Source organism: Dunckerocampus dactyliophorus, chromosome 1 (assembly GCF_027744805.1).
Source record: "Dunckerocampus dactyliophorus isolate RoL2022-P2 chromosome 1, RoL_Ddac_1.1, whole genome shotgun sequence".
Taxonomy (NCBI): Eukaryota; Metazoa; Chordata; class Actinopteri; order Syngnathiformes; family Syngnathidae; genus Dunckerocampus; species Dunckerocampus dactyliophorus.
This window is the reverse complement of record NC_072819.1, coordinates 15,474,510-15,498,855: the sequence shown is the minus strand read 5'-3', so window position 1 is coordinate 15,498,855 and position 24,346 is coordinate 15,474,510. Positions and strand designations below refer to the sequence as shown.

At 41.5% G+C, this 24,346-nt stretch overlaps 1 protein-coding gene across 13 annotated transcripts in view; it reads left to right on the top strand.

Annotated features, from left to right (window-relative positions):
- LOC129179196 (ral GTPase-activating protein subunit beta-like) overlaps positions 1-22,377 on the top strand; it is a 55,813-nt gene extending 33,436 nt beyond the window's left edge. For 4 of the 13 annotated variants that reach the window (XM_054772152.1, XM_054772130.1, XM_054772121.1 and 1 more), the window contains 10 exons: positions 10,761-10,823; positions 11,700-11,909; positions 11,973-12,131; positions 12,257-12,422; positions 12,493-12,615; positions 14,262-14,398; positions 14,473-14,581; positions 14,673-14,751; positions 15,199-15,347; positions 17,365-22,376. In XM_054772152.1, coding sequence (XP_054628127.1) covers positions 10,761-10,823; positions 11,700-11,909; positions 11,973-12,131; positions 12,257-12,422; positions 12,493-12,615; positions 14,262-14,398; positions 14,473-14,581; positions 14,673-14,751; positions 15,199-15,347; positions 17,365-17,558 — 1,389 coding nt within the window. In that variant the 3' untranslated portion in view covers positions 17,559-22,376. Of the gene's footprint in view, positions 1-10,760; positions 10,824-11,699; positions 11,910-11,972; positions 12,132-12,256; positions 12,423-12,492; positions 12,616-14,261; positions 14,399-14,472; positions 14,582-14,672; positions 14,752-15,198; positions 15,348-17,364 lie in introns of all 13 variants that reach the window. The other 9 variants (XM_054772206.1, XM_054772198.1, XM_054772160.1 and 6 more) reach the window with 6 other exon arrangements.
- The last annotated feature ends 1,969 nt before the right edge of the window (positions 22,378-24,346 follow it).

The window sequence follows — 24,346 nt, the reverse complement described above, 5'->3', positions numbered from 1 at the left end:
GTCATACCTATGGACAATTTAGAGTCACTAATTACCCAGAGAAAAACCACACACGCAAGCGGACAACATGCCAACACCATGCAGAGATGTCCAACGAAGATTCGAACTCAGATCTTCCAGATGTCCTGACTGTATGGCCAACATGCTAACCACTAGGCCGAAGAGATAATCCACTAAACACCAATGTCCTTACTTTTTGTGTTAATTTCGTCTTCTCAAGGGAAAATATAATATAGAACTGAAACTTGGTTCTACTTCAGAGAAGTCAGTGTCCAGCTTGTATAGCAGTATAGATTTACTATGCACTGAAAGTGAGTCAACACAGCCGTTATTGTCTCAATAGCTGGCAACACAAGTCATTACACCTTACAGTTTGGTTTGGTTTAATTTTATTTGAACATGCATGCAGGTTACAGTGGAATACATCTCATGAATCAATTCACAGTTCCACATGTCCAACAGGAGTAGGAAGAAGCATAGCTTATTGAATCCTACCCCCCATATGTTCCACATCTTGTGCAGTACATATTATTTACTTCCTGTGTTCCATGTAATATTATTCCATATAATAATCAGTGTAATAATAAATAATAAAAAAATTCACATTCACATTCTTCTCTTCACGAATCTATCTCACTCATTAACAATTATAGCACCTTCTCAGATTACTCCATTAATTGGTCTAAATCCACAGTACTGCCCATTAACTTTGGTTTCCAGAGCACCCCCTCTATACCACTGTGTTCAGGGAACATTAAGTATTTGGGTATTAACATTTCCTCCAACCTGTCAGACCTGATCCGCTTGAATTATACTCCACTATTGAAGTCAATAGAAGATGATCTTGCACGTTGGAGAACCTTGCCCATCTCACTTACAGGCAGAGTATCCACCGTGAAAATGATGATTTTACCCAAGGTTAATTATCTATTTTCCATGATCCCCACTAAACCATCTATAATTTGGTTCAAGTCATTAGACTCATATATAAATAAATTTCTTTGGAAAAATAAGCCAGCACGAATAAGTCTCAAAACATTACAAAAATCTAAAGAATATGGGGGCTTGGAACTCCCAAACTTCTCCAACTACTTCCTTGCAAACAGGTTACAGTATATCTTAAAATGGATCAACCCTAACCCATTGGATTATTTATGGCTAGACATAGAACAATCACTTAGCCACGAAATCCCAATTTGTAACCTGCCCTTCATTAGCCAAATCCTCCGAAAAAATAATTGTTTTAAAAGTATAAATATAAGCAACACTCTGACAGCTTGGTGGGAATTTTTAAAAATAACAAAATTCTCGCTCACTCCTTGCCAATACACTCCCGTCTGGAATAATCCTGACATCTTGCTTAAAAAGAAACCATTAAATTTCCCAACATGGCACGAAAAAGGAATAAGTTGTATGAAAAATATAATTATAGGAAACAACTTTATCTCATTTAATGACCTTGTTACACAGTATGGAATAAATCATAACAAATTTCTTGAATACATACAAATTAAATCCATAATTAAAGCAAGTTTCAGGACCATATCATGGGAAAGCAATACCACTATTGACCAATTTTTAAAAATATCTGCCCCTAAAACATTATCTAAATTATATATTCTACTTTCAAAAAATGACAACACAATTGGAGTACCAATCTCCAAATGGAGCTCAGATTTATCTACAAGCTGTGACCCTGAATTTTGGAAGCAAATATGTCTTAATGCTTCCCGGTTAATCAATAATCCCAACCTACAGCTGATTCAGTTTAAAATCCTTCATAGAGTACACTACACAGGACATAGAATGTTTAGAATGGGCTTAACTGACTCTAACATCTGTACACACTGCTCAGACCATAGAATAGATGACTACTTACACTCCATGTGGACCTGTGCTCCCATTAAAAATTTTTGGCACGGAGTGTGTGAGTACCTATCTTTGGCACTTGGGTTCTCCATTCCTACCTCTCCTTTACTATGCCTGCTGGGCGATCTCTCCACAATTGATGTAGAAACAAATCAAACACAGCTTCTCATCACTGCATTAAGCATCGCCAAGAAAACCATTCTCATCAATTGGAAATCAAGGAAGAAACTGAACATAGCTCTTTACAAAAATCTTTTGTTAGATCATATAGCTATGGAGAGAATGTCTGCTGAATCTAAAGAACAAATGTCAGAATTTCAGTCTATATGGGCACCAATAATTAATTCCCTGACCTGACTCTCAGGGGGGTGAGGGCATCTGTCTCTGCCCCTGGGGGTCTCGTTCATCTGGCGTGGGGTGTGGTCCTGGTCGCTGGGTGGGCCTGGTACCTCGGTGGCGGGCTTGGTGTCCCGGGTCTTCTTTGCTGGGCTGCCTGCCTGGGGGGGCTGGTGGGTGGGGGTGGGGAGGGGTCCGGGTTGGGTGATGGGGCGGGGGCGGGGTCGGGGGGGTCGCCCAGGGGGCGGCGTTGGTTTGCCTCCGGGGTGGTGGGTGGATGGGGTGCTGCATCCTGCGGGTGCCGGGCGCCTACTGCTGCTGGGGGGGCCCGTGTGCGGCTGGTGGCGCTGGCTCTCCCTCGCCTCCTTTGCCTCTGGGGGTGGGGCGGGGACTGCCCTGGGCCCTCCTGCTCGGCTGCCGCGTGGGGCCGTCCGGTGTGGGGTGTGGGGGCCGGCCTCTCCCCCTGGTGGGGGCGCGGGTGCCTGAGCCCAGCTGCCCCCGCGGAGCCATCTCCCCTGGGTGGGAGGGTGGTTTGGGTTGCCCCTTTTTATTTATTTATTTTTATTTTATTTTTTTTTAAATTATTTTATTTTATTTTATTTTATTTCGCTGATTTATGTGTGTGGTGTATGTGTGATAGGTGGGAGCTGCCTGTTATCCTCCGGCGCCTGTGGCTGTCCCCCGGGTGACGGGGGGCGCGGAGGTGGGGGTCGCGGATGTGCGGTTTGGGCTCGGGGTGGGGGGTGCGTGGTGCTGGGGTGGGGGGGATCCCTTGCTTTCTCCCCTCAGGGACGGGGCCGCTGTGGCTCGGTGGGTGGGGCGTGTGGGGGCCGTGGGCGGGTTGCGCGTGGGGGCGGGCGACGTGGTGTCCATCTGCGTGGTGCTTCCCGGGATCGGCGGGAGGATGCTTGCTCCGGGGTGGGGCGGTCGGGGGGTGGCTTTGGCCGGGGGCTTGGGGGTCGGGCTGGCGGGGGGCTGGCGGGCGGTCCCTGCTGCCTGCTGGTGTCAGGCTGGTCCTTGCTTCCGGGCCGGCGGTTGTCTCCCTCCCTCCGGGGTTTCCCCCTTGGCGTGTTGGTGGATGGGCGGGGGGTGGGGCGGTGGCCGGTCTGTGGCGTGGCGGTGGGCGGGGCGGGCGGGGGCATCTGCTTGGGCGCCGGGCGGGGGCCGCTCCTCTCGCGGGCCCGGTCGTGCGGTGCTTGCTTCTCTGTCCCTCCCTGGCGCCTCTGGCCTGCGTGCTTCGTGGGTGCGGCCGTGCTCCGCTCTATGTGGGGTCCGGTGCTCTTGTGGTCGTCGTGGTGTTGCTCCCTTGCCGGCCGTGGTGGTATGCGGGGGGCGCGTGGGCGCGGCTCCCGCTGTCCTGGTGGCGGTCGGATCTGCCTTGGGGGCGTGTGGCTTGTCCGTGGTGTTTGGCGGTTCGGGGGTGGCGCTGTGAACGCTACCTCCGGTGGGGCTCCGGTGTTGGGGGGCGCTGGGGGTATCGCCTCTGGGGGGTTGGGTGGGCCGGACTGGGCATCCTGGCGGGCCGGGTAGGGCCTGTGGTGTGTCCTGCGGCACGCCCGAGCCTGGGCTGTGGTGGGCGGCCGGTCGGTCATGTGTCCTTGGTCCCCCCCCTGCTCGGTTTGGGCGGCGTTGGGGTGTGGGGCCCCCGTCCTTCCTGTGCCACTGCACCACCTCACATATATATAGGACATTGGGGGGTGGCCTACGGTCGGGCGTGATTGGGGAGGGGAGCTGCCTTGCGGGGCTCCTTTGCTCCTGCTGTGCCACTGACCTGTTGCCCCCCAATTTTAATCGCAGAGTAGACACTTAGGGTTTGGGGGGGCTGGCCAGGTGAGGGGCCCTCCGAGCGGCAGCTGTCCCCCGATTTTAATTGCATCATTAGCTATCATCCACATACACTCCATATACATGCACACAGATACACCATCCTCTTTTATTTTATTTTATTTATTTATTTATTTTTTTTTAATTGCATCATAGACACTATCACACCTTATCACATACACGGGTGGGGCGGGCTGGATTGGGGTGCCTCGTGCACCTCGGCGTCTGCCCGCCAGGGTCGGCGGTGTGGCCGGGGGCCTGGCCGTCGCGGTGGCTCGCCCGGGGCGGCCTGGCCTGTGGGGTGCCCTTGTCTGGTTCGCCTGCCCTTCCCTGGGGTGGCCCTCTGGGGCCTGTTGATGCCGGGGCTTGCGCCGGGGGGGGCGGCTTGCGGTGCCCCCCCTGGACTGACACGTGCCGCGGGCGCCTCTGCGCTCTTGGGGCGGGTTCGGCGGTCTCCGGGGGGCGGTGCTGGTGCTTCGGGTGGCCCGTGTGCTGTCACGGCGGCCGGTGGTTGCTGCGCTGTGGCGGCTGCTGGGGCGCCGGGCCAGCTGGTGGGTTGGGGCTTGGTCATGCTTGTGGGTACTGTGGGCCTGGGTGGCGGGGTGGGGGTGGGGGGGGCGGGTGCCCTGGGGCCGGGCTCGCTGGGGGGGGTCGTGCTCTGCCGGGCGCTTGGGCGTCTGTCGCCGTTGCGCTTTGTGCGCTGCCGGGCCGCTGTCTGTATCCTTGCCTCCCCCGGTCTGTCTGTGGGCTTGTCGGGGGTGGGGCTCCGGTGCGCGGGTGGTGCGCTGTCGGCTCTGGTGGCATGTGGCTGGTATGGCTTCTGGTGGTTTGTGGGGGCCGTCGGCTGGTCGGCTGCTGGTCTCGCCTTCTCGGCGCTGGTGCTTGGCCTCCCTGCGGCTTGGGGTGTGGTACGCCCGCTCTCTCTTCGGGGTTTGCTGGCCCGCGGGTCTCGGTTGGCGCTGTGTGGTGGTTCGCCTGGCTGCTCGCCCGTTTTCCCGCCTGCCTGCTCGGTTTCCCGCTCTCCTCCTCGCTGACTCCCCTGTCTGCCTCGCTGGCGGCGTCCTACCGCTGGGGGGGTGTGGCCGGGTGTCTTCCTGCTCCCCGGCGGTCTGCGCTCTCCGCCCCTGGGTTCTGAATCGTATGTCTGGGACCCCGGGGTCCCCGGCTCCGCTGCTCCTTGGGTTACCAACGGGGGATAGGGTGGGGCTTCCGGGTGTCGGGCAGTCGACCACTGTGTGTGTGTGTGTGTGTGTGTGTGTGTGTGTGTGTGTGTGTGCGCGCTTGAGTAAGTAAGAGTGTGTATGAGCGTGCGCATAGGGGTGTGTTTGTGCGTAGGAGTGTTTATGTGCGTGTGTGTGGGTGCGTAGGAGTGTGTATGTGCGTGCGTGTGTGTATTTTTATTTATTTATTTATTTTAGTTATTTATTTTGGGGGGGGGGGGGGGGGGGGGCATACAGGGGTTTGCTCCGTGGGGTCAGGTGCTGGGCGATACATCTCTGCCGCCCGTGCCTCCGCCGGGTGGGTGGAGGGTGTGCCTCCTGCATCCCTTGGCGGGGCGGCCCTGTGTCGGGGGTCGGGCGGGGGTTGGCCCGGGGCGGGCCGGGCTCCGCTCCCTGGGGGTGGGGGGTGGCGGTGGGGGGGAATTGGCGCTTCCGGCGCGGGCGGGCTTCTTTCCGGCTGTGGAGGCGTCTCTGGGCCTGCCGGTTTGTGGCCCCCGGTACCCGTCTGCCTTTGTGGGGTGTGATCTTTCGCTGGTCTCAGGGGTTGGCAGTCCTCCGGCCCGCTGGCGCCCTGTCCTTGGCTGGGATTACCTCTCTTCGGCCCCTTACTGGTCTTCCCGGGGGGGGGGGCTCTCTGGGCTGGCTCTTGGGGCACTGATCTTTGTGCTGCCTGCCCCTATGGGCCTGGTGGCCTTCTGGCGGCCGGGGCCCGGCCTTGCTATTTGGGGCGGGGCTCTCTGGGAGGTGGAAGGCGGCCCCTTTCCTTTCATGCACTCTCAGTGACAATCACACGCCCACACATTCCTGCACCTTTATATATATATGAAGTCTTCCTTACATACAGAGATACCTGTACATATGCACACTCACAGTACATACGTACTTCCCCACATTACTCACTGAGTTATCCAGGGTGTTATTATGTTGTTGGTTTTATTACAGCGACGGTGATTTCAGCAGTATGACTATATATATATATGTGTGTATGTGCGGTATATGTGTGTGTATATATATATATATGTATATATGTATGTATGTATGTGTATGTATGTATATATGTGTGTATATGTATATATTTTTTTTTTTTTACAATGATGTGCATTACAGTAACTTTGATTCTATTCACTATCATGGATAATCATTTCATTACTACAGTTATGTGTGACTGTTTCAATGCGGTATTATCATGGTTATCACTATCATAATTCATCATTTCATGACTGCTATTGTGTGCGACTGTTTCAATGCAGTATTGTCATTGTGATCACTGTCATAGGTCATCATTTCATGACTGCTATTATGTCTGATTGTCATTGACAGCTTTGTCATTGTGGTTGTTGATATTGATTTGTCCTTTATCCTTGTTCGTCTTTATAGCTGTCACGGACATTTATTTGCTGATGTCGTTCTGTATGTTTCTGTTGTTCTGTCACAATTGTTGTTGTTGCTGCTGTTGTCCTTGTCTCTTGTCTCTCTTTTTTTTGTTTTTGTCCCCCCCCCCCCCCCCCCCCCCCGTTTCCTTTTCTCTTCTTCTCTGTCCCCTCCTGCTCCGGTCCGGGCGCTCCAAATTTGCTTTATAACAAGCATCAAGGTCGAATAAATTTTGTATGACAGGGGAAGTGTATATCACACTTCTCTCTGGCAGAGTAAATCTGTTGAGCACTTGACGGCATTTAGGTATACAATTCTATCTGCTTTAAAGGCTGGACAGGACAGGGGGGAAAAAAATAAATAAATAAATAAATAAATAAATAATAAAAAAATAAAGACAGAACAAGTATAATAATCAAGACTATTCTGCCTTAATATTTATCAAACATCAACTACTTGCATTGTTTTTTGAATTTGCTCGTCTCGGTACATTGTTTGAGTTCTTTACTCAATCTGTTCCATAATTTAATTCTGCATACTGAAACGCTGTGGGTTTTCACCGTTGTTCTGGCATATAAATGTTTTAAGTTTAATTTTCCTCTAAGATCATATTTCTCCTCTCTTATAGAGAAATACTGTATGATGTTTTTGGGTAACAAGTTATTGTTAACTTTATGCATTATTTTAGCAGTTTGAACATGTACTAAATCGGCAAATTTTAATATCTGATTTTAAAAATAAAGGGTTTGTATGTTCTCTATACGCGTCATTATGAATTATCCTCACCAATCTTTTTTGCAGTACTTTGAGTGAGTGGAGTTTGCTCTTATAATTATTGCCCCATATGTCCACACAATAAGTTAGATATGGTAATACCAAAGAACAGTAAAGAGTGATTTTTGATAAAGAACAAATTTTGCTTTATTCAATATTGAAATATTTCTTGCCACCTTTATTGGTATATTTTTGATATGAGATTTCCAATAGTCTATTATGATCTCCAGAAATGTATTTTCTTTCACTCTTTCAATATCCACTCCGTCTATTTGTATTTGATCGTACGTATCCTTTCTGCTATTTCCAAAAAGCCTTATTTTAGTTTTACTTAGGTTCAAGGATAATCTGTTTTTAATCAAACCATGTCTTTAACATGACCATTTCATCCTTGACCTTTTTAAATAGCTCTTGTGTGCTTTCCCCAGAACAAAAGGCAATGGTATCATCTGCAAATAATACCAACTTTAAGTCCTTTGTCACTTTACAAATGTCGTTGATGTACAAATTGGACAGTTTTGGTCCCAATATTGACCCCTGGGGTACTCCACACGTGATATTTAAACTTGCAGATGTGTATTCTCCTAGCTTTACAAATTGCTTCTTGTTTGCTAGGTAACTTTAAACCAAATTCAAAACTAATCCTCTGATTCCGTACCTTTCTAATTTTGTTGTTAAAATATTGTGATCCATGAATACTGCAGCTGCACACTTTCTGTGGTTTATAGCATTAGTAATTTCCTCCGTGATTTCAATCAGTGCCATAGAAGTTGAAATGTTAGCTCTGTATTCGTACTGACTACCTGCTAGTAATTCATTCTTATTAATACATTTGTCCAACCTATTAAATAGCTTCTCGATTATTTTAGAAAACTGGGGTAATAAGGAAACTGGTTGGTAATTCATAAATTGATGTTTGTCTCTATTTTTGAAAATTTGAATCACTTTAGCTATTTTCATTTTGTTAGGAAATTTTCTAGTCTTAAATGATCAGTTACTAATATATGTTAACGGTTCTAAAATCTCATTGATAACCCTTTTAATTGTTTTCACTTCCATTCCATTACAATCAGTTGATGTTGATGGCAGTGATTTCCTTTTTAGTTACAACAGTGAGAAACATAGAATTGAGATTCCTATCTATGGTTTCATTCCATTCCTCCATTATCTGGAGTTTTGGAATTTCTTCTTCCAGTTTTGGTCCAACCTTTACTAAATAATTGTTGAACATTTCAAGGACCTCATTCATATCATCCTTATTAGTGTTTCCAACCATGAAATAGTGAGGGTAGTCTGCTTTCTTAGTGCTGTTCCTTTATAATACTATTTAAGATGCCCCAAGTTGCTCCAATGTTATTTTTATTTTATCTAGTAAATTACTATAACATTCCCTCTTGCACACACTCAATATTGTTGTCAACTTATTTTTTATAAGTCTTATACATTTTTTCTGCTGCTTTAGTTTGTTAAATGATACATTTCCTGTATAATGTATTCTTCTTCTTACAGGCGTTTATTAGTCCTTTTGTTATCCATGGCTGGTTGTTTTTCTTTTGCTTCATGCACTTTTCTTGCCAGGGACAGTTCTTATCGTAGAGCTCCATGTAAGTGCATACAAAGTGATCATATGCTTCGTCCACATCTTGTCCAAATAGTATTCTTGATGTGTATATTTAGTGTGAGCACCATTGCTATCTAGCACTGCCTTAATCCTCTTGGGTATGGAATTGATCAAATCTACACAGGTTGTTACAGGAATCTTCTTCCACTCCTCCATGATGACATCACTGGTGGAGCTGGTTGATGTTAAACACCTTGCATGCCACTAGACTGGTCACAATAACAAATTTTGCTGGACGATAATCTATATTTTTTTTTTTAGATCACTCTTTCATTAATTTTATGGCATAGTAATGCGAGTACTTTGTATCAAAAGCAATAAACTTTTAATTTCTTTTCGCAAAAATTAAATACTAACACACTTAATAAATAAAAATCACAATCATAACCAAAAACAAAACAAAAAAAGTAGACCCTGTCTGTCTCTATTAAGAAGAAAGCACTCCAATAAAAAGCAAAGACAACAATAAAAACAATAAATAAAATGGAGTATCAAGTCTCTGTAAAGAAAATTGCACTTGAATAAATAATGAACTTTGGGTATTATTCCTAAAACTGGAACATGTAGCAAATGACACTGTCTGTGAGTGTGCACCATTTTGTGCTGTTTTGTTTCTATTTACTTTCCCCAATAAATGCCTCAGTGAGCGTCGACAATTGGGACGAAGGCTCTGCTGCACCGCCAGTGGTAGTTTTCTATTTTTCCCCCCAGTTGAGAAACTGGACAGGATTGTTGTTTGAGGTGCGCATGCAAGTTGCTCGTATTCCACTTCCTAATCGTCCTCACTTTCCAACAAATGCCACACATCAGTTTGTCGGTGTTCGTGCGCTCACCCTATTCATTCTGTTTAAAAGTGAAATATTCCTACACTGCATTTGGCATTTGGCTTAGAAACCATTGCTTTTGTGCCTTCATTCATATTTGCCCCACAGGTGCTCAGTTGGGTTTAGGCGTGGAAGAGACATACAGTACTTGGCCACTCCATCACCTTCAGCTTCCTCAGCAAGGCACTTGTCATCTTGGTTGTGTTTGGGCACGCTATCATGTTGGAAAACTCGTTAAGTGGTTCCAGACCCAACCGCATGAAATCAATTTCTGTTAATAAATGGAATATTTTTGTAGAGCATAAAAAAACAGTTTACGACTTTCTAAATATGGTTTTTAACATTATTAGAGACCTGTAGTCATGATATAACACCACTTTAATCACTTTTACACTGCAATTATTCACTGTTTACACCACATTGCAACTCTTATGCTGCAGGGACTGGAGGTGGCATCTAGCTAGCGAGCTATGCAGCTTGAATTTATTTCTTCGAAAGTCAAGAAGCCAAACATTAGGCCAGAATACTACATACCACTTGTATTTCAATATGTTTTGACTAATAAATAGACCATAGTCTACCACAAAACAGCGATCATTTATCAATTAATTTGTGAAAAATCGCGATATAGCGAGGGAGTGATAATCAAACCGTGATATTGCGAGGAACAGCTGCACATTAATTATCTTGGCATTCACTTGTGTTGCCACCTAATTGAACAACAACGGCAGTGTGTTGACTTATTGTAAATGGATGTTTACTCCAACGTATATCCAGGTTTCATAATGTATTGCCTAAAACAGTATTGTCCGTTTTTTGATGAAATGTGTGTACTCACTGCTGAGATATTGTACATCATGTGTCCACATACTGTATTGTTATATTTCATTGTTGAATTTTTATGTTACTTTACAAACCTAGGCGGGTTATTTGGGCTGGCTGGATGATTTGAGAGCTACAAATACGCTGAGTTATATCCCACACGTGAGTTGATGCAGGAAACACAGTTTCTTGGGTGTTGGCAGGGTGGAAAAAAGTTTGCAATCATCTCGTTATGTGGCAAAACAATTTCTGGGGTGTCATGTCTTCTTTTGAAAACCACTGTCAAAAAAATTGCAACAGCATTCAACCAAGACATGTATAACATTGCTGATTAAAGTGGAGGTGAATCCCACAAAGTATACTGTAATAATTAGGGGTCTAACGGTACATGTATTTCTAATCATATTTTTTGGTATGGTACAGAGGTGTACTTAGTTCCCACACGGTACACATTGAGTGAGTAGGGTATATGCAGAGTCTTAAAAAGTCTAAATTCCAATCATTTGGAATTTAAGGCCTTAAAATATCTAAAATTCTCATAAATTGGCTTAAATATGATTTTAAAAGATCTTAAAAATGTATTAACATTTACTTTTATTTAAAACAAATGCATGAACTTCAGGTTTACTGTAACATAACTCAAACTAATTTTTACTTTTTTGCTAGTATGAATGTGAAATGGGTCTTTAATTCATTAGGCTCTTATAATGTCTAAAATATGACTTGTTGAAGAAACCTGCAGAGACCCTAGTGAGGGACAAGTGTACACAAAAGCCAAGCATTTTTATGTTTTGCATTTTGCTTCCTTATTGTATCCAAATTGAATGGAAGCGTGACTGTAAAAACCAAGGTAAGTACATAACTGATTATGACGTACCGTTATATCCCATGTATTAAATGTTCCTCTGATTACATCCACATAATTTTGAATACTGTTGCAATGAAACGCTAACCACTGGTGACCTTTAAACAGGGTTTTCACAAACACATCCTCCTGCTGCAGCATGTATTGTAATCCTGTCATCCGTTCTTATTCAGCTGGAAGTTCAACACGACAGGCTTCGCATTCTAATGAGCAAGCAGATAGAGTACGAAAACACGTTGGAGCGGCACAGCGAGGACGTCTGGAAGTCCAAGCCTTTTCCCGACCCACAGATCGACTGCAAACCTCCTACGCCGTCGCAGGAGTTCCAGACAGCACGGCTCTTCCTCTCACACTTTGGCTTTCTCTCTCTGGAAGCACTCAAGGTGAGTAAACGCTATTATTTAAAGTCAGCCGAATGCTATGCTAATGTTTGAGTCTGCTTACAGGAGCCCAACAACAGTCGTCTACCTCCTCACCTGATTGGCTTGGAGTCGTCCTTGCCCGGGTTCTTTGATGACATCAACTACCTAGACCTACTCCCCTGCCGACCGTTTGACACAGTGTTTGTTTTCTACGTGAGGGCTGGACAGAAAACCAGCCATGAGGTGAGGAAAGTCCCCACTAGTTACTGGAAATGCATTACGGCTTTGTGAATCATTTTAAAATGAAGACGGTGGTTGGTGATGTTTTCTAGTGACTTTAATTCTTTACTTGGCTTGTTTGTGTTCAGATCCTGAGGAATGTGGAGTTGTCAGCCAGCGTCCAGCCTCACTTCCTGGAGTTCCTGCTGTCCTTAGGCTGGCCTGTGGACGTAGGCAGCCACCCAGGGTGGACAGGGCACCTCGATACCAGCTGGTCCCTCAACTCATGCTCTGACAATGATCTACAACAGACTGGTGAGTTACTAAAACAAGACAACTTGTCTAAGACATTTGTAAAAAGTGACATTCTTTTTAACTTTTGCAGAGGAAGCAGCTACTCCTGAGGACACAGGAGGCTCAGTGTTCAACGGAGAGAAGAAAGTTTTGTACTACGCGGATGCTCTGACTGAGATTGCCTTTGTTGTGCCGTCTTTAACTGAACATTCTGGTCAGTATCTTACATTCACAACTTCAGATAAATGATATGTCCAGTATTAGGTCGACCGTAACAGAAGACTATTTTACTAGAGCCGCCCTATCTAGTCTTGAAAAGGAATTTCCTAGTCTGACTAGAGTGGTCCTATGTAGTCCTGAGCATGAAAAGATGAAGCCTGCTTGGATGAGGCGCAAAACGTCTTCAAATACAACCAGAACACTCCAGTGGCGATGGATTCATTGCCCTGAGAATACAGTAATCCCCTGTTTATCATAGTTAATTGGTTCCAGACCTGACTGTGATAAGTGAATTTACACAAAGTAGGATTCCGTCTTTATAAATGGAATATTTTTGTAGTTACGGCATAGAAAACCTGTTTATGATCATCTAAATATGTTTTTTTTAACATTATTAGAGCCCTCTAGACATGAAATAACACCCCTATAGACACCTTTGCACCTTAATACCCAATATAGTAGATATATCCATCCATCCATCCATTTTCTATACCGCTTCTTCCTCATTAGAGTCGCGGGGGCATGCTGGAGCCTATCCCAGCTGACTTCGGGCGACAGGCGGGGTACACCCTGGACTGGTCGCCAGCCAATCGCAGGGCACATATAGACAAACAACCATTCACACTCACATTCATACCTATGGACAATTTAGAGTCGCCAATTAATCTCACCTGCATGTTTTTGGAATGTGGGAGGAAGCCGGAGTGCCCGGAGAAAACCCACGCGCACACGAGAAGAACATGCAAACTCCACACAGAAATGCCCAGGGGAGAACAGTAGATATAATCAGACAAAATAATAACATAAGCAATTTAAGACATAAATAAAACTCGTGCTTTTGTGCGTCGCAGTAAATGTGTTACGGGTGTGTAGAGGACAGGAAGTGACGTAAAGGGTTCATGGGTGTTGTTATTATGATAATTATGTTATTATTATTGTGCCTGTTGTGACATAATTTTAACCGGCAATAAAAACATGTTCCGGCAGTCTGACCAATGTAGAACATACTACATTCACAATTTGAATGCGAATTCCTTGTATTTGTATTTTTGTTCGTTTTTGCTATTTTTAGGCTGGAAAATGATTAATTTTGGCAAAATTATGTAATATTTGCGTAAATATGCATTTTTTTAATGGGCCATATGGTTTTTCGTCACTTTGTGCTCTATAGGCGATGTAATGTGAATTACTGCTGTGTTGGATCAATAAAGTTCTTATCTTAGCCATCTGAGAAGATCAATCAAATTTAGAGTTTAAAAAATTATTTCTTTTTGTGTGTTTTTTGTTTTTGTCCTTTTTTAAAAATTTAAGTCAAGTTAAGAGATGGCACATGAGTCTGAAAATCTATTGGTTTCTTTAATAGCAGAATATTTGAATCAGACTTTAACTGTTTTATTATGAGCAATGAGGAGTTGTGTAAATAGACACCACGTCATTTAAGTTACCATGTTGCCCTAAATTTTTTAATGGAATTAATGACATAAATTAGTTACCGCCGTTAGCGCGCTATTTTTATCAGCCCTAATATATATTTGGATTTTTTGCCAATTCTGTTCATTTGGCCTTGTTTTATTATTTGCATTTTTGCTTTTAAAAACAGACCGTTAGACCATAGTCTTACAAAGCTGTTTTATCTGATAGAGGAGTCGTCAGTGCACAGCGACTCGACGCTGGAGGCCGACACAAACATGGATCTCATGCCCAGTTTACTCAAACAGCCCAATCTCACACTCGAGCTATTCCCAAATCATTCGGAAAACCTGGAGTCTGCCAAAAAGGTAACGTCCCAGTTTACACAGCAGCATTCTGGCACAACAGGGAGTGACTGTTGTGTGTGTCTGTCTTTTTATAGATGAGTCCTTTAGTGAAGACCAAAAGGTCTTCAAGTGGAAAGTCTTTTCCACCACTGGGTCCTGAGACCAAGGTGTTTGTGGTCTGGATGGAGCGCTTTGATGATATTGGTAGGTTGTGCTGTGAATTCCTAGCAATTCCACCCATTACTTACCTTGTGGTCTTAAATGGTAGCTAAAAAAGACATGTTTTTTTTCCCAGAGAACTTCCCATTGTCAGACCTTTTGGGGGAAACCAGCACGGGTTTGGAAGCAAGCATGAGCAACAGCACGTCCTGCAGGTACTCTACAAACATTACAAACATTGTACTGCTTGTACTGTCCTCTTTTATATTCTTTTTTTTTTTTTTTTTTTTGGCTTTGCTTGGATACAAAATCGAAATTGTCGGTGCAAACAAGCAGCAACTTGTGCACGCAGGCCAAGGCCAAGCTTCAGTGCAAAACAGGAAGTGGAACATGCAGTATGTGAAAAGGGGGCTGAGGAAAAGGAAGTGGTACAAGGTGAAAATGGGGAACATCCAGTAACCTCACATTTTAATAAAGGCTGTGAATGGACTTTACTTTTAAAATATTGTCATAGGAGACATGCATTTTTTTCATTAGATATCATGATGAAAAGGAGTGATGTTCACATTTTGCAGCGTTCTTCAACTGATTTCACTGGTATAACAAACAAAATGTGACCTATTTACCAATATTTCTGTTGTACAATGTCGCTCCCTCTTCAGATCGGGGTTACTGGAGAAGGATGTTCCTCTGGTCTTCATCCACCCACTGAAGACGGGCCTCTTTCGGATCCGGCTCCATGGAGCTGTGGGAAAATTTGGCATGGTGATTCCCCTGGTGGATGGCATGGTGGTCAGTCGCCGGGCGCTAGGTAGTCTATTGTTCTTTTGTGTTTACTGTACAGTAGATCCCCACTATTTGCAAGGGTTACGCTCCAAGCCACCCAGTGAATGACGAATAATGGTCCATGCATAAAAAATTCTAAAAGTGCTTATTTTTGATCATCTGAACCCTATAATATGCCTCTCACAGTTATGAACCAAAGTTAAAATCCAGTGTTCCACATTAAGAATTCCAAGCATGTAGTATAGAGTATTGTACTTACAAAATGTGAAGTTATACAACATCTTGTCTCATCAAAACATCTTACTGCTGCGAAATGTTGAGTGAATGAACTTGTGAGACAGCACCCTATGCTGGATATATAGCTGCAGCAGTCTTTTCCCCTGCAGCGCAACCAAACCACTGTCTATTTAATTTGCCTTAAAAATGTAGTTATTGACAATTGTGTTTGCTGAATCACTCAAAAATATTTTGCAGCTTCACTCTATCACGGTTTTTCAAAAATATATTAATTAATAAATTACGCTGTTGCGACCAGTCCAAGGATGTACCACGCCTCCCACCCAAAGTCACCTGGGATAAGCTCCAGCATACACACGCGACCCTAGTGAGGACAAGCGGCATAGAAAATTAATGAATGCTGTTTTGTGGTTGAATGCAGCCTATTAGTAAAAATGCATACCGTATTTAAGCAAAGTTTACATTTTTTTCTAAGAATTTATGTATTTTAAGCATAAAAATGGCTGAATTAGCTAAAATACAAATATAAGGCATTGCATTTAAATTGCATTTACATTGTGATATGTATTATTCTACACTTATCACAGAAATGTTAGTTTTATGTTTGGTGAAACATACAAGCATCAGACTTGATCGCCAGACCAACAGGCTTTTATTGCAGAATTAAATTTCACAACAGGCACAATAGTAATTAAATAATTGTAATAATAACAACATGGGCTACTGTTATGGCCGTAACCCAACTCTGAAACCCTGATGTCACTTCCTGTCCTGCATACATTCGGAACACATTTATTGAAACACACATGAGCACATATTTTATTTAAAGGTATGTCTTAAATGGCTTATTTTCTCTGATTGTGTCTACTATATTAGGTCATACGAATGGCAGGGTGACTATATAGGGCTCTAATAATGTTAAAACCCGTATTTAGAAGGTTATAAAATAGGTTTTCTCTGCTCTAACTGCCATGGTATTCCATGTATGAAAAAAGAATTCTACTTGGCGGAAATTCATTTAGCATGGTGGAAGTTGGAATCGGTTGTATGTATGATGTCGTTTTTGCTCCTATTTTTCATTCATCTAAAAGAGTTACAACAGCTAAGAATGCCTACACGAGGGGTGCCCACTTTCATACATTTTGTACATTAAAGATGCTAAAACCAATGCAGTGTAGGTCAATGTATGCTTAGCTATCAGAACAAAACCTCTTCAGCTTAGCTTTGTTATAGGTGGCTAAACAATTTAGTAGGAATGCTCCGATCAGGGTTTTATGCTGCCGATACCGATCATCCATGAGTGAGATCGGCCGATACTGATTAACTACATTTTTCAGTTGATTTATGATGGGTGGTATTGGTCAGGGGCGCCAAGAGCCCTTGGCAAATAGGTAATTATTAAAAAAATAAACGTATGGGTAGATTGTCTTTGTTTTGCCTTTATTTATGTGAACCCATTTTTGTACTATTTGACACAAACCTGAATTTAATTTGATGCATGTTTTGGAGTAATACGAAAACATGAGAAATAAACTGTTCAATAATTAGTTTTAGCTCACAATAAAAAAAAAAATTCAACTATTGGTTTTACTGAAATACGCTGTGTTGTTTTAACTCAATCAAAACACCAGCTTGGTTGCAGAAGACCACAATGTATCCCACCATACATCTGGATTGTCAATTTCTCTTGCCGATCAATAAAGTATCTATCTTATGCGAGTAGATGAAAACACGATCAGACTGTATTATGAACGCAGTGTAATTGGTTGCAATAAGAAGTCTTACCACTGCGTCCTCCCCTTAAGGCTTTCTGGTGCGACAGACTGTCATCAACGTGTGCCGACGGAAGCGTCTGGAGAGCGACTCATACAACCCGCCGCATGTCAGGAGGAAGCAGAGGATCACGGAGATCGTGCAGCGTTACCGTAACAAGCAGCTGGAGCCCGAATTTTACACTTCCCTCTTCCGCGAGGTGGGGGAGGGAAAGCCTCACCTTTAACACGAAACCCCCCACTCATCCTGTCCTGTCCTAACACTGGCTCATGAGTGCACACACACACTCACACACACACACACACACACACACGCACACACACAACATGCATACATGATTCACAACACAGAATCTTTATATTTATACTGTACAACTGTTATTTATATGAATCCATATATCAACACTGTCTGCCTTTGACTCTGAGAGCAAAGTGTGGAAAAGTAGTGAAGACGCCAAGGGTTGGAAAAAGGCTCCATTTTGTGTCCCCGGCAGCTCATTGACAATTGGAGTGTCGGCCTCATTAAGGGGCATTTTACTCAAGACCGCTTTTTGCCATACAACCATGTTGTTTTAGCCCTTTGTTTACATGTTAATGTTTCTGAGGCCCCATATTCTGCTGTTATTCAACAATTTAGCAGATTCTTAGAGGTCCCACAGTAGTGTTTTGGAAGTGAGTTGGGCGAAATTTAGCCTTGCAAAAGTGACTTTCTAATGATGTTGTAACAGTAATATGTGTTTATGAGCACCAAATGTGAGAAAAATCTTGACCATCTGCCTCACTTGTTTGCTCCACTTTTGAAATTGAGGCTTTTCCTGACATGAAGGAGGGGGAGAGACATGCTTCAGTTATTCAGGTTAAGGTCCCATATTGTAGCACTTTCCACTAATTGTAAATAAGTGTCAGAGATCCCACAATAGTGTATTGGAAATGTGTTGTCCAAAATCTAGCTTTGATGCTGGAATTTGGACAGTTTAAGTGCATTTAGTAAGCCCTGCTGGGTACATTTATTATGGCTTTAGTCCCCAACATAATTTTCCAAAAAATTTTAACTTTCTCATATTATGACTTTGAAAAAGTAATGTATTTTTTTATTTAATATTTCAAGTCTGTGCTACTAAAATATTATTTTCCCTCATATTACGATTTTGTGCTTGTAAAATTGCGACTTTTCTCCTCGTTGGAATACAACTGTTTTCTCGTCATATTTTGACTTTATTCTCGTAAAATTACAGCTGTTTTTTTTCAATCTCAGCTGTGTTTTTTTCCAGGTGTTTCATTTTTCTTTTTGTAAACTTTCATCTTGTAATTCTGACTTCTCTTTATTCTTGTATTCTTGATATTCTCTTCTAACTTTTTCTGCAACCTAACTGTCCATAAATTGCAACTTTTTGGTTGTTTTGTTTTTCGTATTATCACATTAAAAAAACAACAACATTTTTTTGGTTATTTCCGCTTTATGCCACTGAACTGACATTTTTTCCACATAATATTGTGATGTTATTCTTGTAAAATTACAACTTTTTCTTGATAGATTACAACTTTTTTCTCTTAATATTTTGACTTCATTCTTGTAAAATTACTGCAGATTTTTCCTCTTTTTTTTTTTCAGTGTTTTTTTTTTTTTTTCTTTTTCCTTTTTTAAAATGTTTTTAGAATGTTCCCTGGGCTGCAAATGGCCCCCAGGCTACACTTTGGATAACTCTGCCCTAAAGAAACCCCTAACCTTTTTACCCCAGGCGTGAGAGAAACTCATAATATTACAAGTTTCTTGTCAAAACATGTTTTTTGGAACATACCCTTATTATTTTTGACTCCCTGAATATTCAGATTTTTTAATTGTAATTATAAGATTTCATTCTTGTAAGATTGCAAGTTAATTCTTGAAACATTACCTTTTCTTTGCCTCTTATAATACTTTATGCTCAGAAGCTTCCAAACTTCCAGCAGCCATGTCTGTAGATGACATGTCTGTGGATAGTTGGCAGAGCTCCAGGCATTGTTTTAAGATATGTAGCGAAGCCTGGTCCTCAACTTCAACAGGGACAGTTTGAGCGCCTCTGCTCTCAAACGTGGAGCAAAAAATGAGAGAGAGGAGAGCTTTTCTCATGTTTGATGCTCATAAACCGGCTCTTGGGACACATTCTATCGTTAGAACATTAAAAAGTCGCTTTTGCATAATCGGGAAACTTTAATGTATAAAAATGGGCAACATTGACTTTGAGACTCGAGACAAAACGTTGTCATGTAGCCAAACAGCCAAAACAACACAGTTGTCTGTTTCCAGTTAAAAACGGTCTTGTGTAAACAGTCACTTTTGCTTTTCGTCCTGACCTGCAATACAAAAGCGCCTCTTCCTGAGATGTTGAAATAAAAGGTCCATTGTGATGCGGGGGAATTCACGTTGTTGCTACTAATACACACTTGTGTCCAAAATCTGCACAAGCCGCTGTTGTTGAGGGCTTGTGCGATTCTCGCCATGGTGGGAACACATCGTCATCCCATAAATATTTAGTAACCAGGAAACGTTTACATTCATTTCATCGCCATGCCGACGCCTGCTAAAGTCTTCCTAGTGCACACTGGTGGCCATGGCAGCAGCTCACTAGCACACTTATAATGCTGTTTTTTTATTATCATTATTGGGTGACTGACTTGTGTTCTATTACTGTATGTCTTTTTTTCTACCTGCTTGAAATCTCACGAAAGCAACTGCTCTGTGTGTGTATGCTTATCCAGCCAGTCACATTGACCTAGAATGACCCCCTCTGCTGCCCCCATCCCTTAAACACCCCGAGAACGTTTGGCATTTAAAAATGACACTGTCACTTTAATTCTTCAATTGAGCATTTCAGTACCGTCTGTTTGGCACCAAGGAGTATTTGGGTCGTAACCTTATGAGAATAAATTAGCAATGTTACAGGAATAACTAAGCCAATTTTATGAGAAAATATTTGTAACGTTACAAGACATTTTGGAATAAATGAATTTTACGAACTAAATTACAAGCATGGATGGCGAATATTACAAGAAAAGACATATTTTTGCAAATAGTCGTAATACAAGAAAAAAAAATTGTCTGAGAAAAGTCGTAATGGCAGATTATTTGGCAGATCTCCCAAATAAATAAAATGTTCAAAATAAATAAAAATGCGACTTAGTCATAAATCTTGAACTTTTGTCCACAGATGGAACTTTATTATGGTAATATGAGAATTTCTCGAGTAATATCACAAACATTCAAGTACGACTTTAATCATGTTATGTTACTTTTTAAAAAAAATAACTTTATTCTCATAATATTGCCTTTTAAAAAATAGCAAAGTTGGACAAACTTTTTTTTTGCCTAAATGCACCTGTATTTTATTCTTGAAGCATTAACAACAACAAAAAAAGATGATCTTGAAAAACATCATGTTTGCGTAATATTCTGAGTTTTTTTTTTTTAACATGAGTTTATTCTTGTAATATGAGTTCATTTAGAAAGATTGAATACTGTGTTACTCTTGTCATAACTTTTTTCTGTAATACGAGTTTATTCTTGTAACATTACATGGTTCTTCTCCGAACATTTTTTTTTTCTCATTATGTACCATGTTCTCTTAATAATCCACTTTTTTTCCCAGATTATTCTTGCGATATTTGAAATTTGTTCTCGAGATATATTTTGTTTTTCGTATAATAACATGATATTCTCCTAAGATTCCAAATTTGTTATTGTCGCAACAGAACTTTTTTTTCTTGTTTACATACCATGTTCTCTTAATATTAAATTTTTTTCTTCTGAATATTATCAGTTTATTCTTGTTATATTTCAGGCATATTCTCAAGATATAACATTTCCTGTACATAATATTTTTGAAAAAAAAAATAATTTACGAGTTTATTCTTGGAACCTTATTTGGTTACTTGTTACATTTAGAGTTTTTTCTCGCATCAAATATGACTTTATTCTCGCAATATTCCGATTTTTTCCCCCACAATATTAAGAGCTTATTCTTATGGTATTTCAAGTTTATTCTTGAGACATATGTAACGTATCTTATCATATCACATTATTTGTGTAATATTCTGATGTTTTTGTCCCGTATTCTCGTGATACCACGGGTTTATTCCTGTAACATTGAGCTGTTTTTCTCATATAAATGCAACTTTATCCACGTCATATTTTGAGGTCAGACTTGAATCATTTCGTACATTTCTCGTGAAGTCGCAACTTTATTTTCATAACCTTCATTCTTAATCTTGTAATTGAAATATTTTTTGGGCCTTAATACTCCTTTGTACACCGACATGCAGTGACTAATATTTTTACATTGCAAACCCAGAGAGACCCAATGGAATTGAGCCTTTCTAGTCTGTTTAAAGAACAGACGTGTGCAGTTTTCCACACAATAACTCCTGCTATGGCTTTGTTTACTCACTGTACTATTTTTTGTTTTTGTGTTGCTGTCACAATGTGAACTTATTTATCACACAACCAACATGGCAAGTCTCTTTTTGTTTTTCAAGTCTTAATGCACTGAGCACATTTCTTATCTTATTCCCTTTACATTTATTTTTTTTTTTTTGTATTTGTTTGCAAAGAAGAAAACCCTGCTGAAGGACTACTTTTAACATGGATTTGACGCGGCGCCATTGGACTTTTTAAAGCGTGACTCACTTTTTACGATGGTGCTTTATGCACACGCCTTTTATGGAAAAGCCGAAAAGACAGAAGAGCCACATATACTCTACAATCACATGTTGTATCCTGTTACTACATCACTGTAGGATGCTATTTAAGGACATGTATAGACGCCATGAAGGATGACATGTAAATAGAATATAGCATAAAAGACATTGACACCTTGTCTGACCACATGGAAGAGAGGGTGTGTTTGTTTTTGGTGTGAGAAGAGTGTCGAATGTAACATACGTCCATTAAAGCTACTATTCATATTTTTATTGTTCACATGGTTTTCAACTGGCGGCCCGCCAGCCGAACATGGTCCACGAATGACATCAGACCTGCCGACCACGAGTTCACTTCAAAGAGAGAGTGACTAGCGTTTTTGCAGCATATTTCTAAAAAGAGCAGCAGGCTTCTGCCATAAAGGTAATCTCTGTCGTAATGAATGTCTTTGACTTTTTGCAGTAGGTACTTAAAAGCAGAGCACTCCTGTCATGTACAGGATCTTTGACTTGTGTTCTTTTCAGTAAGTTCTTAAAAACAGCAGAGAAGATCTTTGACTTTTTGAAGTTGGTCTTTAAAAACAGCAGAGCTTTTCTGCCACATAGTGGATCTTTTACTGGTGTTTTTGCAGTAGGTCATTATAAATAGCAGAACTCTCCTGTCGTACAGAAGATCTTTGACTTGTGTTTTTGCAGTAGGTCCTTAAAAGCAGCTGAGCGCTCATTTCAAATAGAGCAGGGGTGTCCAAATTGCGGCTCGTGGCTTTTTTTATTTAAATTGGCCCGCTGCACATTCTAAAAATCCAAGTAAACAAGAACATGTATAAAACAAAAATAAAAAAATTAAGACCAGCAATTTAAAAATGAAATATTAAGAGATTAAAGTCATAATATTAAGAGGAAGAAAATATTGCAAAGTTGAAATATTAAAGGAAAAAAGTATTATGAGAAACAAAGCAAAGAATAAAGTTGCAATTTCTGGACCATTAGTTTGGGGAAAAGTTAAACGATGATAGTCAAAATATTACGAGAATAAAGTCAATATTACAAGAAAAAATGTAACGGGAAAATGTTTAAATATTTGTAAAAAGTGTGAAGGAAGGTGAAAAAAATGGTCTTTGTCACTGATATGACAACGCTAAGATGCAGGCTGTTTTTTTCCCTTTAAATACGTATAAGTTTAGACACCCCAGATATAGAGACTCTTTCCAGTATGTCCTTAAAAACAGATCGTTTGTATATATATGTATATATATATATTTTATTCTTACAGAGCGATTGTTTTCCTATTTGTATGAATAAATAAAAGCAGTGTTAGTTGAAGGCAGTTAAACTGTTGTCAGTTGGTGAACACAAAGGAGGTAAACCAAGTGAACAGCTCCAGGGCAAATACTGTTACAGTAATTACATTTGTGAAGTAGCTATGCTAGGGGGAAAAAGATGTAATCATGTGACAAAAGCATTATTATTCATGTATTTTATGTACTAGTTTGTCAACAACAAAGTGAACATTGGGGGAAATGCAGTTCCCATCACATAGAGTGTATATTACTGTTTATTATATTCATGGAGAACATTTGCAATAGCAACCTATGGCCACCAGAGGACACTTTGCCCACAATTATAGTATATGTGCTTGGTAACTGTCATCAATGGCGTTTTTAGTGCAATTAGCACCGTCGAAAATGCATTTGAAAAAATATTTTTAAATTGTGGAACATCGTGGCCTTGAAAAAGTTAAACGGAGAAGCAGAAGTGCTTGTTATCAAATACATCAAGGACCTGGACAAATAGTAAACATGACATTGAGACAACAAAGACTGATGATGCAGAGCGATGGATTAAAGTCATCATAACATTACAACACAAAGGATTGCTGAACAAGAGGAGAAACTTAAAGACTACACGTAGATCAATAAAGCAGTAACGTTCTTTTGACAATAAATGACCAATTACCTAACAACAAAAGTGAGCACGGCAATTTCAACGAAATCAAATAATATATTTCATGCATTGAACATTGCAATCAGTTTTTTTAAAATTTATATTCTGCATATAGTGTACATGATACAATGTTTGTCACGTCTGTATTATTTCAATATTTTTCAATAACAGTGCATTGTGGCCCTGACATTGATGCATTTTTGTGCACCCCAAATTTGCAATGTGTGTAGCTCCATAGATTGACCGTCTATGGTAGGGCTCTTCAACTGGCGGCCCACAAGCCAAATCCGATCCTTAAAAACAAGCGCACTCCCATCATATAGAACATCTTTTGACTAGAGTTTTTGCATTAGGTTCTGTCCTAGCATTTGTACAATTGGTTCCAGTTTCCTCCTGT